The following is an 18,104-nucleotide window of genomic DNA, read 5'->3' as shown; positions in this document are numbered from 1 at the left end:
GCTACCGGGAGATGAGTCAGAGGTCAGACCTTCAGAATAAAAGCTGAAGAGCACAAAGTCCATTCAGACAGGTTGATCCAGACACACAGAGGCTCTGATGGATCAGAAATGTTGGACAATAAAGACACTCTGCTGTTTCTACTCACGTCAGGCGCCATATTGCTCAAAGATGAACATCCGGTTCCGCTACAACTTGGTGGGTAACCTACAAAATAAAAGCCCTTAAATTTATGGATTTGGCAGACTAGACGCTTTAAAGGCGTATTACTGCCCTCTACTGGTTATCAAATGATCCTTTTAAGTCTTAACAGTTACTTATATTCTTTTATATAGTCCAATATGGAGCAGATATTTCTTCATTTTAGTCCAGTTATCCAGGTTGAGTAATGTGCGTAGGGTAAAGGTAAGGTTTCTCCAGTTGCTCCCAGGTCTCTGAACAGTTTTCTCCTTTGAAGTGAGTAGTACTAAGTAAAGTACTAAGTACTACTTAGTACTGAGTAAACTAAATGATTATCTCACATTACACCAATTCTGGCCTCTCTACATTGGCTCCCGGTCTCTTTTAGAATTCATTTTGAAGTGCCTTTAATCACATATGAGGCTTTTCCAATCGGCTGAATTTGGGTCTTTTGTATGCTTGTGTGCTGATGTATATGCGTATGTATGTGCATATGTAATTGTATGATTTTTTCTTTATTTACCCATTCTATTGTTTTTATTTCATTATTTATGTTTCATTCTATTCTGCTGTCTATGTTGTGAATTTCCTTGGAAAGCACTCTGTGCTTGAAAAGTGCTCTACAAATAAAATTATTATTACTGTTATTGCTCTGGATGAGGATGTGTCTCACTGTCTCTGAGTCTCCACACTCACATTTGCCATCTGGATGTTTCCCAATCAGAGCCAACCATCTCCTGAGCCCACGATACTCAAGCCTCAACCTTTTTGTGACTACTGTATCTTTTCTTTTGCAGGCAAAATGTCTTTTAGCTTTTTCCACTGTTTCCTGTATTGTGAAGACCTCCCCCTTTTTTTCCCCATGTACTTTGGCACATTTCCTTGACTGACTTGTTTATGATTGAAGTATGTTCTGATGGTCCGTATTGTATAGGGCTATTTCTATTTTATCCACAGGAGCAGCGTTCTTTGCCAAATTAATCCTCTTCCTCATTTCCTTCAACACCCATGTGTGCTGGTACCCAAATAAAAGCCACCTCACACCCTGCTCTGTGAATTTTGTAGTGTTTGATAGATCTCTGTCAGTATATCAGGTCTGGATTTACCTTCTTTTATTGAAGTTAACGTTGCTGCCGAGTCACTGCATATGACTGAATTACCTGGTTTATTGTCCTCTACTCACCAAAGTGCCCGTAATATTGCCATCATCACGGCTGTGAATACTGACATTTGATCTGATAGTCTATGCCCTCTTTTTAAATCTTAATTCAGGTATTATAAAAATAATATGTTATTATTGCCATCTTAAATTACTTGTTACTAACTTGGAAACAACAGCTTCAGAACAATTTCTCAATACGAGGTCCAGATAAGTTGTTGTAATGTTGTGACGTAGGTTTCCAAAGTAAGCTAATCAATATGGTTATGAATAATGTGAACGCTAGCTCTAGCTGAGTCCAAGTTAGCTGTGCTAAGTTTGGAAATAACTGAAAGGGTTGATGCGAGGTATATTGACTGTTTTGTGAATTGAGTCTGGTCTTGTCTAGAAGACTGCGATATAACGACTTCAGTTACTGTTGGATTGGGCCGTCTGACGTTGAGGCCACCGCATACGCCAGTGAGAATCAGATTATGCAGGTGGAGAGTGGCACCAGTCAGTGCAAAATGAGCCGTTTTTTATGTGGTTTATCACCGCAGCAGCATGAATATATATAAATAATAAAGAACAAGAGCCAGTGTAGGTGGGGATATTCACTTTTCTACTCAGTAAATATGCTCCAAACTGATAAATATACAGAATATGTAAAGCCTTTAAAATACATATTGTCAAAACATCAACTTATTACCAGATAAACAAACTACAACAACCAAGTCAAATGTATCAATCAATTATCAGGTCCTGTGCAAAATGGAAATAAAAGCAGTTTCAAAACTAGAAAACACTGTAAATGACTGAAATAAAAGTTGTTTAGGAGATTCTACTGCTGCGCTCAGTCCTCGTCCCTATATTTGTCTCAATCCACAAGTCTGAATTTATTGAAAAAAAAGTAGATGTAATCATTTCCAAAATTCACGATATGTTTTATCTTACAAAATATTCTGCTTCAGTCATTATTTGTTGGCGTTTAGCCTTTCAAAAACTACATTTTCACTGCGGTCAGAAAAACTGGGAGGATTGCACCTGTATTAACAGACATTTGAAGTTTCATTCGAAAACCTCAATAAAAGCTTTGAATGTTAAAAAAAAGAATGGCATTCGTTTTTTCAGCATACACAGAACGGACAGCGATCTGTGAGGAAATATCCGCTGAATTTGACAAAAAGTGTCTTGGATTAGAATCACAGACTACACCTTTAAATAGGCCTATATCTCATCATCATTACAATTTTTTTTTTAAATGTCTTATTACATTACTTATTACAATCTTATTACACATTTCTTTTCAATGTCTGTCAAAATGACGAACAACAACAAAGTCTAACGCAACCACTGGTGGGTGCTCCAGGCACTCAGAGGGGGACAGGGCAGACCTAAAACACATAGTGCGAGAGAGAGCTCCCTTCTGACAAGAGGCCAGAGGAAAGTCAGTGGTTGTCACACAAACTGCAACCAAATGGTTCCTCCCATGTGATGTGCCATGCGGTATGTCAGATTTACCTTTTGTATAAAACCTTTATCACAAACAGAACAACTAAAGGGGGTTCTCTCCTGTATGAGTTATCATGTGTACCTCCAGAACTGCCTTGCGGATAAATCTTTTATCACAAACTGAGCAATTGAAAGGTTTTTCTCCTGTGTGGATTCTCATGTGTATCTGTAAATATTGTTTCCGTGTAAAGGACATCTTACAGACTGAGCAGCTGAAAGGTTTTGCTCCTGTATGAGTTCTCATATGTCTCTTTAGATCTCCATTTTCATTGAAACCTTTACCACACACTGAGCAGCTGAAAGGTTTCTCTCCTGTATGAGTTCTCATGTGTCTCTTCAGAACCCCACTTTCAATGAAACCTTTACCACACTCTGAGCAGCTGAAAGGTTTCTCTCCTGTATGACTTCTCATGTGTCTCTTCAGATCTCTTCTTTCAATGAAACCTTTACCACACTCTGAGCAACTAAAAGGTTTGTCTCCTGTATGAGTTATCATGTGTTTCTGTAAATTTCCACTCTGTGCAAAAGATTTCTTACAAACTGAGCAGCTGTAAGGTTTTTCTCCGGTATGAGTTCTCATGTGTCTCTTCAGATCTCCTCTTTCATTGAAACCTTTATCACACACTGAGCAGTTGAAAGGTTTCTCTCCTGTGTGGACTCTCACGTGTTTATGTAAATGTCCTTTCTGCGCAAACGATTTCTTACAAACTGAGCAGCTGAAAGGTTTCTCTCCTGTGTGGATTCTCATGTGTTTCTGTAAATTTCCACTCTGTGCAAAAGATTTCTTACACACTGAGCAGCTGAAAGGTTTCTCCCCAGTATGTGATATAATGTGTCTCTTCAGATTTCCACTGATGCCGAATGTTTTCCCACACTCAGAGCAGCTAAATAGTTTCTCACCGGTACTACATCTCAAATTAGTGACAGGAACTTCATCATTTTTCAGAGAGTTTAATCCGGACTGAGGTTCTCTGGTCTCCTTCCAGTCATCACTGTCATCAGTCTCAGGTTCAGAAGAGTCTCCGGTATCTGGCTGTACATGTGTATCTGGATCTGAGTTCCTGGCTGGTTCTGGTCCTCCACAGTCCTCTCCATCAGCTTCTGTTTCCATCTGTTCAGTTTGTCTTTGATGAAGCTGTGAGGACTGAGGTTTCTCTTCTTCATCTTCTTCACTCTTCACAGAGACAGGAGTGAATGGGAACTTGATATCAGCCTCCTCCAGCCCTTGAAGCTGCTCTCCCTCCTGACTGGTCCAGAGTTCCTCCCGTTCCTCTTTAATGTGTGGGGGCTCTGGGTCCTCCTGGTCCAGACTGGAGCTCCACTCCTGCTGCTCAGTGGGAAACTCTTCTTTAACCACCAACAGCTGCTGGTCGTCTGCAGGAAAACAGTAAACACACACAGAAACGTTACAGAGAAATGTTATCGTTCATTCACATCACAGCTCAAAAACTCCTCATTGAACTTCTACACATCACTGAGCATCAAACAGCTTCACAGCGTTCACTCAGCAACATCTTATGAAGTTATACTTTAGTTTAGGTTTCACAAATAACCAAATACTTAATCTTTTGGCACATCAGCACCACATTATCATCAGTATCAGGACCTTTAAAAGATTGTGCAAGAAACTGAGTTTATTCAGAAGAAAGAACAACACAGACCTTACTTTTTTTATCGTAAAGTTATAACTTTATTCTCGTAATATTACGATTTTTTTTCACCTAAAGTTCTGACTTTATTCTCGAAATCTCAGATTTTTTTCCCCCTTAATGTGGCCCTAACACTCCTCATAGTCTCTGGTGGTCTCTCCACCAGTCCAGCCGGTCTGTCTCACTGTCCAGGTTTCCTAATTACAGGTCAGACTTTAGCTCAGAGGTTATATTCCTCTCTTCCTGTAAATGAAACCTCAGAGTTTCCCTCTCAGGGTTAACTAATGTTACAGTTTTCACTCGAAAACCTTGAGCCTGAAACAGGGCTTTGTACTTTATGTTTAAATACTTTCTGTCATATAGATGCTGAGAACAGATCTGAGGGGGAAACCAACCTGCTCTGTGTAACTGAAGCTGAGGGTCTCTTAGTTCCTCCATCCTTCTTTCAAACAGTCCAACTATCTCTTCAGCAATTAGTCGCTGCTTCACCACAATCCTGGAATTTGGACTTTACACATTTTACATATACACAAACACAGTTTGCTCTCCATCAGACTCCGTCAGAAACACAGTTTGCTCTCCATCAAACGGTCACTCTGACTAGCAGCTGTGTTGCTAACCAGCTAGCATCCTAAGCTAACTTCAGTAGCTTTGTAGGCTACCGGGAGATGAGTCAGAGGTCAGACCTTCAGAATAAAAGCTGAAGAGCACAAAGTCCATTCAGACAGGTTGATCCAGACACACAGAGGACACACTTTCACACACACTTTCTCTACACAACAAAGAGACTCGTTAACGAGCTAACCAGGCTAGACGCCATTTTGCTAAAAACAGTAAAGAAAATCACTTCCGGGTCGTCACACTACTTTTTTTTTTTTTTTTTTTTAAATACTTTATTTCAAAAGTTCAATACAATATAATCGCATGTTCAGATCTTTCAGTATAAAAATAATATAAAAATAAATTATAAATTATAAATAAATTATACAACAAATACAATTTATGGAAAGGAAAAGAAAAGATGAATAAAAACAAAATAAAAAACAAACAAAAAACATTTGGGGTCTGTTAATAAACAATTGGAATAAATGTAACATATCTAAACAATTTAATAGTTTTAGTCAATTCAGAATCTTTGAGTTTTAAGTTATCAATCATCGTCAAATATGTTTTAAAATCAGAATCTTTAAAAATGAAAAGGAGGGTATTCTTTTAATCATTTTATGTGTTTAATATTTTGCTAGGATAATAATCAAATTAATTATGTAAATCTCATCTGCCGAAAAACTGGGATTGTTGACCGTTAGTAATATCTCAATCTTTGTTATGTTTTTTTTTTTTTTTTAAATGTTCTTCTGTAAATGAAACCAAAAAGAAGTAGCATGAAAACAATCTACAAACACGTGTTCAATAGTTTCCCCTTCACTCACAATTGCAAAAAGTGCATCTATTTTTAACAGTTGCAAAGAACTTGTATATATTATCTTCTATCTCCTCACCCTCCTTGGTAATCTCATCCGTCAAAATTAAACCTCCAGATTTTTACTGATGTTTTCACATGCCGTCCTCAAAATGATCTTTTGATTAAATAACGTTAAAAAATAAATAATTAAATATGAACCAATATCCAACTGCCATGTTGATGAGCTACAATAATGGAGGTCACATTAATCTGTGATTCAAACATTTAAAATGTGTTAGGAGGAGTCACTGAAAATGTCCAGCCGGCTGCAGGTTTGTGTAACGGTCATTATGTACCCCATATCTATTTTGTTCTCTGGTTTTTATGATTACACAAAATTGATCTGGTTACAGTTTATTTTGACTGGGAAAACCTCCAAACTCCAGAATATGTAAAGTTCAGAGCCCCTCCTTCTTCATTTCTTCTTCTGTGGTCCCAACTATAAATCCCTTCTCCCCTTTTGTACAGGAAGAAATTAAGTGGTAGATGACGGGACGGTGAGAGACAACGTAGTGTATGTGAACATAACTTGGCTGCTGAATGAGAGACATCCGCAGAACACAAAAACAGAAAGACACCTTGCAAGCCCAACACCTCACGGTATACCGCCAGCTGTGAGCACATCTGTTTTACCTGCAAAACGATATACGGTATGTCCCCTGTTCCATCTGTTATACGGTAGTAAACCCAGTCCCAGTTCATTCACATTATCGAGCAATTATAGCAAACTTCATGAAATATAAACTCATTTTATTACATTTAGACGAGCTCTTACATTATCCAACAGTACCCACATGTCCAGCTGAAAAGCTTTAGTAGGTCGACTATGTGAAGCAAATCTTTGCTGGGATGGTGGAGTGAGTGAAATATACATTTCAGTCTTCAGAAGTTTCTGTAATCCTTTTGTAAATGTAGCCTTTATTATCATATTAGATAGCACATTGTAGTCTAATATATGATAAATGGGTGCTGTAGATAGACAGAGGAAAAAGGTTCACGAGTGTTGATTGATAGATACTATATATCTGTATGTTTTTACATACATTATAGCTCCACGTAACATATAACATAGTTGAACGTTTTACAAAGGTGAAAATGCTGTATTTGTATTTACACCATATTATCCCCAAAACATGCATCATTCTGTGACATTTTAACGTTTTTGCACACATTGATGATACCACCATCATCCCCTCTCTCTGACCAGGGATTAACCCGTGTTGACTGGCTTTGTTTGAATTGATAAATGAAGGGTTGAACATGGGTCAGATAACCTTCGTCATTGTGAAAGAGCTTCATCACATTGAGGGATTGGCTCCACACAGCTCTCAACATGGTGACGGCTGAGCCGGCGGCTAGGAGCTAATGATGCGAACAGCACGAACAGTGCAAACGACGGCAACAGTGCTGACAAAGCTAACAAGTGTTAACCTGGGAGGGGGGACCGGAGGGTGGGTGTACACTTCTGTGACGACGTCGATGTTGGTTATCGTTATCAGTGGTAAGCGTCGTATGAGCGCAGTGCAAGGCGGCAGCGATTGGCTAGCTAACATGCACGCACAACCGGCTCCGTGCTCCCAACGGGCACAAGCCGGTACCTCAGCACAGTACCGGGCGCCGAGCTATCGGCCCGAACGGCCGCGGCTCATTGACTGTCGTTCACTTTACAACCGGACTTTTCTTCACTTCCCAATAGTCGACACGAGTAGACAGCCAACTGGAGGCAGAATCGATTATTTTTACCAGTGTGACCGTGAGTAAGATAATTAAATCCATGCTCTACTTTATGTATCTACTTTACAGTGGTAATGTCAACGCGAGAGACTAACACGCCTATTTTTGAAATGGCCTCTTCTGTGTATTCACCGATGTTTCTGATCTTCGCCGAGGGCAAACGCTGTCTTGCTTTACTTTTCACCCTCTCTAACTGGGATTGTTAGTATTGGCGGTGGTAGAAGTAGGCCTACTTTTTTACTTTCTCTTTTGCTAATCAACCTGCTAACTGTTGCAAACTGACCTGCTAATGTACCTGCTAATCAACCTACTAAATAACCTGCTAACTGTTAACTAAGCTGTTAACTGACCTATTAATAAACCTGCTAACTAACCTTCCAACTGCTAATTAACCTGCTAACTGCTAATTAACCTGCTAACTGCTAATTGCTAACTGACAAATCTTTTGCCACAACCTGAAACTGAGCATCAGATGTTTTTCCCTTGTGTGGAACAACAACAATAACAACAGGATGACATCACCAGAACTGTCCAATGAATGAGTTACATGCCAGTCCATGTGACTCAAGACTATGTGGATCTGAGTTCCTGGCTGGTTCTGGTCCCCCACAGTTCTCTCCACCAGCTTCCATCTGCTCAGTTTGTCTTTGGAGACGTTGTTGTGAGGACTGAGGTGTCTCTTCATCATCTTCACTCTTCACGTGGACAAGAGTGTACGGGAACTTGTTGGTATGAACCCCCTCCAGCCCTTGAAGCTGCTCTCCCTCCTGACTGGTCCAGAGTTCATGAAGCTGTGAGGATTCACCGCCACACTTGTGATTTTTGAACTGACCGAGCCAAGTGAATCTTTTGTCACAGATGTTGCAGCTGAAGGGTTTTTCTCCAGTGTGGGTTCTCATGTGCAACTGTAAATGTTCACTTCGGGCAAAACATTTATTACAAAATGAACAGCTGTAAGGTTTTTCTCCCGTATGACACTTCAAATGGTTCTGCAGATGTGCCTTCTGACCAAACCTTTTACCACAAACTGAGCAACTGAATGGTTTTTCTCCTGTGTGAGTTCTCATGTGTGTCTTAAGATTTGAGTTTTGGTTAAAGCGTTTGCCGCACTCAAAGCAGCGAAATTGTTTCTCACCAGAATTATATCCATTATTTTTCAGAGAGTTTAAACCTGACTGAGGTTCACTGGTCTCCTTCCAATCATCACTGACTTCAGTTTCATGTTTGTAATATTGCGAGGCCTTCTCACTGCTTGATAGTTGTAAATGTGCATCCGGATCCAAGATCCTGGCTGGTTCTGGTCCTCCATAGTCCTCTCCATCAGCTTCTGTTTCTATGTGCTCAGGTTGTCTTTCATGAAGCTGTGAGGACTGAGGTTCCTCTTCATCATCTTCTTCACTCTTCACATGGACAGGAGTGACCGGGAACTTGATATCAGCCTCGTCCAGCCCTTGAAGCTGCTCTCCCTCCTGACTGGTCCAGAGTTCCTCCTGTTCCTCTTTAATGTGTGGGGGCTCTGGGTCCTCCTGGTCCAGACTGGAGCTCCACTCCTGCTGCTCAGGGGGAACCTCTTCTTTCCTCACCAACAGCTGCTGTTCGTCTGCAGGACAGAAGTACAGACACGTTACTGACCACTTAAACCAATAATAATAATAATGATCAAATGTAGTTTGTATGGTCTTAATTAGAGAAGAAGCAATATAACCATTAATGTTCCGATTGGACCTTTTTTACTAAAAGAGTTCAGGAAGTTCAGCTGATGAACAAACACAATTTAAACAAACTACTTCTACAGCTAAACCAGGTTCAGATTAAAAATGAGGTAAGTTTATCTGATTTTAATTCTTCTTCTTCATCTGAACGCTGATTCTGACGTCTGTTTGAAAGTTAACTTAAGGGACAATATTACTATATAAAAACATCATAAAACTTTTTTGTATTCTGTGAAAGTGAAAGTAAAAAAATATCAAATATGCAAGATCAAGATTTTGATTCTGAAAAAAAAGATAAATTACATATTAAGACTTTAACTTGGATAAGTCGATATATATTATGTTATTATACTGTATAATTAGAATTCCCTTTACCTCCAAGACCTGAAGCTGCTAACCTTTTTAATAAAAGATCAGGAGGGGTTTCCTTCTGAGCAGAGAAGAACTAACTGAACCAACCTGCTCTGTGTAACTGAAGCTGAGGGTGTAAAACAGCGTCCAGTAGTTTCTGTTGTCGCTCGTTCTCCTCTTTTGATCGAGAGAGTTCCTCCTCGTACTCTGCTATCGTTCTTTCAAACAGCCCACATATCTCTTCAGCAGCCGCAGTTAGTCGCTGCTTCACCAACGCTCTCAGCATCTGGACTTTACACATTTTACCACAATGACAGAAACTTGCTCTCCATCAGACTCCGTCAGAAACACAGTTTGCTCTCCATCAAACGGTCACTCTGACTAGCAGCTGTGTTGCTAACCAGCTAGCATGCTAAGCTAACTTCAGTAGCTTTGTAGGCTACCGGGAGATGAGTCAGAGGTCAGACCTTCAGAATAAAAGCTGAAGAGCACAAAGTCCATTCAGACAGGTTGATCCAGACACACAGAGGCTCTGATGGATCAGAACTGTTGGACAACAAAGAGACTCTGCTAACAAAACGTTACATGTTGCTGCTGGACGCCATCTTGATCAAATAGTGTGAAGTTAGCCTCAGTAAAGAATACAGCTTCCGGGGCACCTTCAAAATAAAAGTCCAGCGGTGTTATTGAAATTACAGGTTTACTCAAAAGATGCACAGAGGAAGATAAATGATTGAAATACAATTTTTCAAGGAATGACACTCATTGAGCTTGAAACTTGCAACTCAAAGTCCTTTCAGTTTAGGAAACACTCGCTGCTTTTTACTTATTCAACCAACTCAGTTTGAAGAAAGAAACATTTCAGAGCTCTGAGAAAACAATGAACTAAATTCAAAAGATGATGGTAGTTTGTTTCCCTTTCCTTTAAATTTCTAACAGAGGGTATACGTTTTGGTCTCGAAGTGTAAACCTAATATTTCTTCTGAGTCTGTTACGAGCAAATTGGTTTGTCTGATGTTAATGTTCATGTTTTTATCACACAGTTTAATGTTGTACAGGAGCGTTGCCACCTGTGGAGATCTGTACATAGAGGATTCCTTGAATCTCACCTTATTTCAATAAACATTCATTAATATTAATAGAACAGAAAAAGAAAAAGGGACAGTGTAGGTACATTTGTTTTGGTGGTCCTCAAGAAAATAAATAAATAAATAAAGTTACAATGTGGATGCGTTACAATTTGGCAGATGCATATTTTATTACCTGCCCATAAAGTAGGGCAGACACACTTATTACAGAGCATACATTTTGTGACAGTAAAAATCCAGTCTGACAGATTATGTATCCCCCATAATTTTTTTTTTTTTAATGGATTATTTTTTGGGACTTTTTTATTGCCTTTTATTTTGACAGCGATAGTGAGTGATGAAAGTGGGAAAGAAAGAGAGAGAGGGGACGACATGCAGCGAAGGGCCACAGGTCGGACTCAAACCCCGGGACGCTGCAAATCCTGTTGGTGAGATGATGGCAATAAAATACTCTAAAACAATATTTGTCTTTATTTCTAGTTCCTAAGAATTCTTTATTGTTCGCGAGCAAGAGCCACATCACATGCATACGGGAGAGACTGACTAAAAACGGAAGTTACATTACACTTTCACTGGGTCACAAACAAGTCATAAGTTTCACCACCTCCTGCCTACCAACCTTATGATGCATTAAACACAGTTGTTGTCGATCTAACACAGGTCCACATGGATGACACTTCTTTCCCTCTGAAATAAACTGGAGTAGGAATGTAACACTGCACAACATTTATTTGACAGCTTTAGTTACTTGTTACTTTACCAATTAAGATTTTGCATACAAAACATATGAAGAACTTCTATATGATGCATTTTTAAAGATTAAATTACCCGACTGCATATGAAGTTAGAGCTGAAATTCTCTCTTTATGTTTCCACACATGGGAAGTTTGACTTGAAATGGAACAAAATATGAATTGTAATGAATGATGATGGCAGGAAAACATACTGCCAGGTTAACTCAGGTAATGATGAATAAAGTATACAGCAAATCAAAAATCTAACATAGCACAAGGTGGTGCCAGGGGAAAAGGAGTCCACAGACTACCACGATGGGGTGTGTTTTAAGCAACCAGGAGACAGTTCCTTAACAACCCCCAGCTCCAAACAACCGGGAACCAGGAACACTGGGTGTGCTGCTTTTCATACAGCCGAGGCACAATCCTACGAGAGGTGATGACGAGTGGTGGGGGAGGAGCATGCCTCTTAAATGGAGGGGAAAACATTTGCCGGCGGGAGTAGGCATCACATAAACAAATGGATCTGTCAGAGCGATTTATTGTGTCATTAATTGTTGACGATGCCACAGAGACAAAATGATACCAGCGATCATCTGCTGACTGCTCTGCTGTATGTTAAAGATACGGTTGACGATGTTGGAAAGCTAGCAAAATTTGAAAGTAGCATCGCCTCAGGAGCTCCATCTAAACCCTCCCCTCCCCTCCCCTCGGGGCTCCTTCCAATGCAACATTGATTGGTGGACGTTTTTACAGGATTACAGCAGCTACAGATGACGGCTCTTTTCCGGTCCTTTTTCAGAGCACATCAGTAATGGATCGCTGTCGGGGTGTAAAGACCATTTCAACCAATATAACAAATAGTGTTTACTGGATAACATCGTCAACCCTGCCTTTAAGTATATACCGACTTTTTTCATCAATTTAAGATTGCATTGTTGCTTGGCATCAAGATTTACCCTGTTGTGTTTGTATCAGTCATGTGATCCGAGGTATGCATACACGCCGCTTCCGCTGCTTAAATTGAGCGAGGCATCTAGCGTATTCGCTGCCTTTTAAATGGTGTGCAGACTCTGCCTACTTGGCGCACCACAGGCGTACGCCGGCGTGTTTATGGTACGGACCCACTGAAAGACATCACAAACACACAGCAACAATACAACACGCACCAGCCTTGGCAGAATTACAATGATTGTGTAGCTTCATCTTAGATGGAAAAGGCTTATTTTGGAGTCTGTATCAGTCTGACAGTTTTTAGCCGATCAGTGTTGGACCAAGTCTTGCCCTCAGTACTTTAATCTTGCTGGAAAAAATGTGTCAACAAGCGTCTCTGCAGCTTCACTGATTTCCGCTGGTCTCACCAACACACTTGTTGGATATAATGGAGCCGACAGAATCTTTTATCACAAACTCTGCAACTAAATGGTCTCTCCTGTGTGGACAGTCGAGTGTTGTTTCAGATGTTGTTTTAGTGTGAATCTTTTACCACAAACTGAACAACTGAATGGTTTCTCCCCCGTGTGGACAGTCAAGTGTCGATTCAGATCTCCCTTTAATACAAATTCTTTACCACAAACTGAACAACTAAATGGTTTCTCTCCTGTGTGGACAGTCAAGTGTCGTTTCAGTTCTCCCTTTAAAGCAAATCTTTCACTACAAACTGAACAATTAAATGGTTTCTCCCCTGTGTGAGAAGTCGAGTGTTGTTTTAGATGTTGCTTCAGTGTGAATCTTTTACCGCAAACTGAACAGCTAAACGGTTTCTCACCTGTGTGTAAGGTCGAGTGTTGTATCAGATTTTGCTTTTGTGCGAATGTTCTACTACAAACTGAACAACTAAATGGTTTCTCCCCTGTGTGGATTCTCATGTGTCGTTTCAGCTGTTGCTTTGTTGTGAATGTTTTACTACAAACTGAACAACTAAATGGTTTCTCCCCTGTGTGGGTTCTCATGTGTACAACCAAATTGCCACGGATACCAAAACTTCTTTTACAAACTGAGCAGGTGAAACGGTTGCCTTCTGAATGAAGTATCATATGAGTGATCAAGGAGTTCTTCCGGGAAAATCTTTTACTACAAACTGAGCAACTAAATGTTTTCCCTCCCGTTTGGATTCCAGTTTGTTTCTGCAGATGTCCCTTATCAAAGCTTCTAACACATTCAGAGGAGCCTATTGAGGTATTACAATCCACATCACTTACAGGTACTTCATTGTTTTGCAGAGAGTTAAAACCTGACTGAGGTTCCTTGGTCTCCTCCCATTCTCTACTGTCATCTGTCTCAGGTTCAGAGGAGGGTGAAGTCTTGTCATGAGTAGCTGGTTGTAAAGGACTATCTGGATCTGAGTTCCTGGCTGGTTCTGGTCCTCCACAGTCCTCTCCATCAGCTTCTGTTTCCATCTGTTCAGTTTGTCTTTCATGAAGCTGTGAGGACTGAGGTTTCTCTTCATCATCTTCTTCACTCTTCACAGAGACAGGACTGAATGGGAACTTGATATCAGCCTCCTCCAGCCCTTGAAGCTGCTCTCCCTCCTGACTGGTCCAGAGGTCCTCCTGTTCCTCTTTAATGTGTGGGGGCTCTGGGTCCTCCTGGTCCAGACTGGAGCTCCACTCCTGCTGCTCAGGGGGAACCTCTGCTCTACTCACCAACAGCTGCTGGACGTCTGTGGAGACTAACGAAATACAAACACACGTCTTAGAAAACTGTAATTTCATGTTAACACTTAAACCACTGATACCACTACTTTCTTAGACGTGGGGACAAATGTCGCACATCTTGTTTAACATATTTGGACGTCATCAAACTAAAACAAACTGTTGTGTTTTACCTGGATGTGAGACAAAGTTTCCCTTTGGGGGCAATTAAGTTAAAGTTGAAAGACTAAAGTTTAATTATATACAAACCGATCCTCCGTGCAAATGAGACCATCTCTTAAAATACTTATGTACAAATATCTTTATAGTCAAATTAATTCATGTCAAAAGTGAGAACATTTTCTTCTCTACACGAGAAACTATACCTGTGAATTATTATAGCACCACAACTATTTTCACTATTGATTTATCTGTTGCTCCTCCGCAACCCTGAATAGGATACTTGGTCACTGATAATGGATGGATTTATCTGTTAATTATTTTTTTCTGGACAATCGATTAATCGTTAAATCTGTGAAGTACAATTTGCCATAGCCCCTAGGGGGTTGTCTTCAAATTGCTTGTTCTGTCCAGTCAAGGCTTCAAAACCCCAAAATATTCTGTTTACATTGATAAAGAGGAAAAAACAAAAATCTTCAGTTTTCAGTTTTAGAAGCTGTGACCAGACAATGTTTGGCATTTTTCCTCAATTAAATAATTTAAACAATTAATTTATTATCAAAACTGTTGCCAACGCCTAATTGATTCAGCTCTAAATTACTCTGAAATTTGTTTTTCATTTAATCACACCAGTACAGCGGCATTCGTGTTCCATGCAGATAGAACAGCTGATAACTCCAGTAGGACCAGAGGTGGGGGACTGTGCATGTAGGTCAACAAAGCTTGGTGCACAGACACTGCCACAATCATGAGTCATTTCTCTGCTGACCTGAAATATCTTGTGGTTAAGTGTAGAGCTTTCTGTTGTGACTGCAGCTTATATTTCCCCCCCGGATGCTAATGCTAAGCTTGCTATGGAAGAACTGCATGCTGCCATTAGCTAACAACAGACTATAAACTTGGACAAAGCTTTTGTTGTAGCAGATAACTTCAGCCACTCCAACCTGAAGACGGTTCTCCCCAAATTCCACTAACATGTCTCCTGCCCTTAGACTGTATATAAGAAATGGACGTAGTCATCGTGATCGTCACCCATAAGACATTTTTATTGACCAAAATGTTATAATTAACTTAAATGAAATGAAAACACACTGTGAAAGGGTTAAAGTTCTAAGACAAAAACCTAAACAACTCCCAGACCGGACAACGCCGTGGTAGCGACCTGTCAATCACAAAGCAGCCCCGCCCTAAAGCATCCCCTGCTTTATGGTCTATTTGACTCTAAATGGGACCATAATATACTAAATGAACATCATGCTGTATTGAAGAAGACTTGAAACTAGCGATTGAGACCATAAACTCATGTTTACAATGTTTACTGAGGTAACAAATTAAGTGAGAAGTAGGCTAATTTTCTCATAGACTTCTACACAATCAGACTTCTTTTAGCAACCAGAGGAGTCGCCCCCTGCTGGCTGTTAGAGAGAATGCAGGTTTAAGACACTTCAGATTGGCTTCACTTTTCAGACCCGGAGGTTGCTCCCTGCTCCTGCCCGACCAGAGGAGACACGACCTCGGACCACCAGCCAGAGGGAACAAACTCAGTATTACAGCACCAGTTTGAACACATAGACTTGAGTCTGTTTGCCACTGAAGCCACCTCTGGACTCCCACCACCTTCAAACAGATCACAACATTCCCAAATCAGAAGCCACGGATGAACAGAGAGGTCCACACAACACTGCTTTCAGATCAGGTGACCGCTCAGGCCTCCAGTTCATCGAGGGTTAACCTGAAGAGGGGCATGAAGTGCTATATAATTACCGTGAAAGTATGGAAATGCTCAATCTTTGGAGAAATACATTACACACAGCCCGTATTCAGAAACGGTGCCTTTTGAAACAAGATGTCAGGATTTCTGCAATTTTGTGATGTCATAAATATACAATATTTATTTAGACCATTTCACAGTTTTAAACATAAACAATCTAAATGTGTCCCAGTTTATTTCCAGCTGTATATGAATGACATCAGAGGACAGGAAGTAAACCCTGGCTGTAGCCTAGCAACACTTTTTTCCCTTTCCTTATCTCAACCTGTTTCTGTCACTGTAGAGCATGTAGAAGCCCTACTGTTTCCAACCGGACAACAATAATTCTACACCAAATGTCGTTTCTTGGTGGAAGAGAGCTGCTTGTGACCATTCAAAAAAATATATATTAATAATAATAATAATAATAATAATAATAATAAAAAATAAAAAATAAATTAATTAATTATATATATATATGTATATATATATATATATATACATATATATACAGTATATAGTTTTCTTTTCTGAGAATTAACAGTAGGCCTATTCAACATAAAAATGCTGTTACAATGTAATTAATATTTTGTTATCTTCATTCTTTAAAACTCACCAGAGTGCAGATATCAAAGTCTCATGGAGCAATCTACACATTAGAATGTAGTGTTAATAACGGATGGTAAATAAGCCTATATACTTGAACATCCACACATTTGTTAACATTTCAAAGCATGTATATGAATTTTTCATATGCGAAATGTTAATTAATTATCTGTATGTATGTTTTATTTCATTCATTTTGTGTTTGTTGGCTTTTACATTTTTTTTTTAAATCATTTAATTTAATTTTTTTTTGCTACTTAATTTTGAATCATCGTTCCCAGTGTAGATATGTTATTATACGTTATTCTGTCTAGGTAGTGGGGGGAAATGAAAATGTTCAATGCCAAATATTTGTGAACTATGCCCTTTTTACTAAATAAAAATATTATTAAACAAAGGGAAACAAAGACTCTGAAACTCTAATATTACTGGGGGAGGACCCTTTGGTTTAGAAATCCTCCCTATTTTAAAGGTCTGAAGGTTGACAGGTATGAGGCCTCCACATCGTTTAAACATCTGGCCCCAGGTCTGTCCTTTAAGTGTCTGCTTGGCAGCAGGTGTCTTTGTCAACATGGTCCCTCTGTATGTATTTAATGATAGATAATGAGTTGGTGTGTGCTGTATGGCCTGGGGTGTGGTTGTAGTTGTCATTTTGGTTTGTTGCTCGTCCAGAAATGCAGTAAAAAATCTGGACCTCACTAATTTCTAAACCCTGCAGCAGCCCTGGAGATAATAAACCAGTTAAACTGTACCAACCTGCTCTGTGCAACCAAAGCTGAGGGTGGAAAACAGCGACCAGTAGTCTCCTCTGTCTGTTGTGTTCCTCCATCGTTCCTCCAAACAGCCCAAATGTCTCCAGCAGCTTCACCAACGCTCTCAGGATCTGGACATGTTCACACTTTCTCTACACAACAAAGAGACTCTGCTAACATCCATGTTTCTGCTGGACGCCATCTTCCTCTAATAGTGTGAAGTTAGCCTCAGTAAAGAATACAGCTTCCGGGGCAGCTTCAAAATAAAAGTCCAGAAGTGTTACCGAAATTACAGGCTTCCTCAGAAAAACACACCAAGAAAGATAAATGATTAAAAATACAGGTTTTAAAGAATGACATTCATTGAGATTGAAGGTTAATACAATAAATAAATAAATACCGAATATTTCACAGGTTGAGCTAAAGGTTTACGCATCTCTTCATTCACTTCCGGGGCACAGGTTTCACAATAAAACGCTTCTCTTGTTAAAGACACGAGTGAGTATTAGGGCCACATTGAGGGGGAAAAAAATTGAGATTTTGAGAATAAAGTCATAATATTACGAGAATAAAGTCGTAATTTAATGAGAATAAAGTCATAATATTACGAGAATAAAGTCGCAAT

The 18,104-nt window shown here is 39.7% G+C and overlaps 2 protein-coding genes and 1 pseudogene across 4 annotated transcripts; all 3 read right to left on the bottom strand.

The window, feature by feature from the left end:
* The window catches only part of LOC119503782, a 119,123-nt pseudogene that overhangs the window by 75,830 nt on the left and 25,189 nt on the right, over positions 1–18,104 (bottom strand).
* Positions 6,838–10,257, bottom strand: LOC119503795 (zinc finger protein 135-like). Of its 2 annotated transcripts, XR_005210384.1 has the most exons (3): positions 9,845–10,257; positions 7,981–9,273; positions 6,838–7,934 (listed from the first exon to the last, which is right to left on the bottom strand). XR_005210384.1 is itself a non-coding variant. In XM_037795792.1 (2 exons), the coding sequence occupies exons 1-2, from the start codon at positions 10,035–10,037 to the stop codon at positions 8,192–8,194; spliced, it is 1,275 nt and encodes a 424-aa protein (XP_037651720.1). In that variant the 5' UTR covers positions 10,038–10,257; the 3' UTR covers positions 6,838–8,191. The 2 variants fall into 2 exon arrangements, 1 of the variants encoding a protein (XP_037651720.1); XM_037795792.1 differs by having other exon boundaries at positions 6,838–9,273.
* Positions 12,335–17,710, bottom strand: LOC119503790 (gastrula zinc finger protein XlCGF57.1-like). 2 transcript variants are annotated; one of them, XM_037795784.1, is made up of 2 exons: positions 17,484–17,710; positions 12,335–14,220 (listed from the first exon to the last, which is right to left on the bottom strand). In XM_037795784.1, exons 1-2 carry the CDS (start codon positions 17,554–17,556, stop codon positions 12,977–12,979), a joined length of 1,317 nt encoding a protein of 438 aa, XP_037651712.1. In that variant the 5' UTR covers positions 17,557–17,710; the 3' UTR covers positions 12,335–12,976. The 2 variants fall into 2 exon arrangements, with proteins under 2 accessions (XP_037651712.1, XP_037651711.1); XM_037795783.1 differs by having other exon boundaries at positions 12,335–14,229; positions 17,484–17,708.

The sequence above is a fragment of the Sebastes umbrosus genome, chromosome 15 (assembly GCF_015220745.1).
Source record: "Sebastes umbrosus isolate fSebUmb1 chromosome 15, fSebUmb1.pri, whole genome shotgun sequence".
Classification (NCBI taxonomy): domain Eukaryota; kingdom Metazoa; phylum Chordata; class Actinopteri; order Perciformes; family Sebastidae; genus Sebastes; species Sebastes umbrosus.
Note: the sequence above shows the minus strand (reverse complement) of the source record. Positions and strands in the feature narration are given on the sequence as shown.

Excerpts from the sequence above, each read along its gene's own strand:
- LOC119503790 (XM_037795783.1), bottom strand. The coding sequence starts at position 17,556 with ATGGAGGAACACAACAGACAGAGGAGACTACTGGTCGCTGTTTTCCAC. Across the intron at positions 14,230-17,483 it reads GCTTTGGTTGCACAGAGCAG|TCTCCACAGACGTCCAGCAG; the intron begins GTTGGTACAGTT and ends GTATTTCGTTAG.
- LOC119503795 (XM_037795792.1), bottom strand. The coding sequence starts at position 10,037 with ATGTGTAAAGTCCAGATGCTGAGAGCGTTGGTGAAGCAGCGACTAACT. Across the intron at positions 9,274-9,844 it reads GCTTCAGTTACACAGAGCAG|ACGAACAGCAGCTGTTGGTG; the intron begins GTTGGTTCAGTT and ends TCTGTCCTGCAG.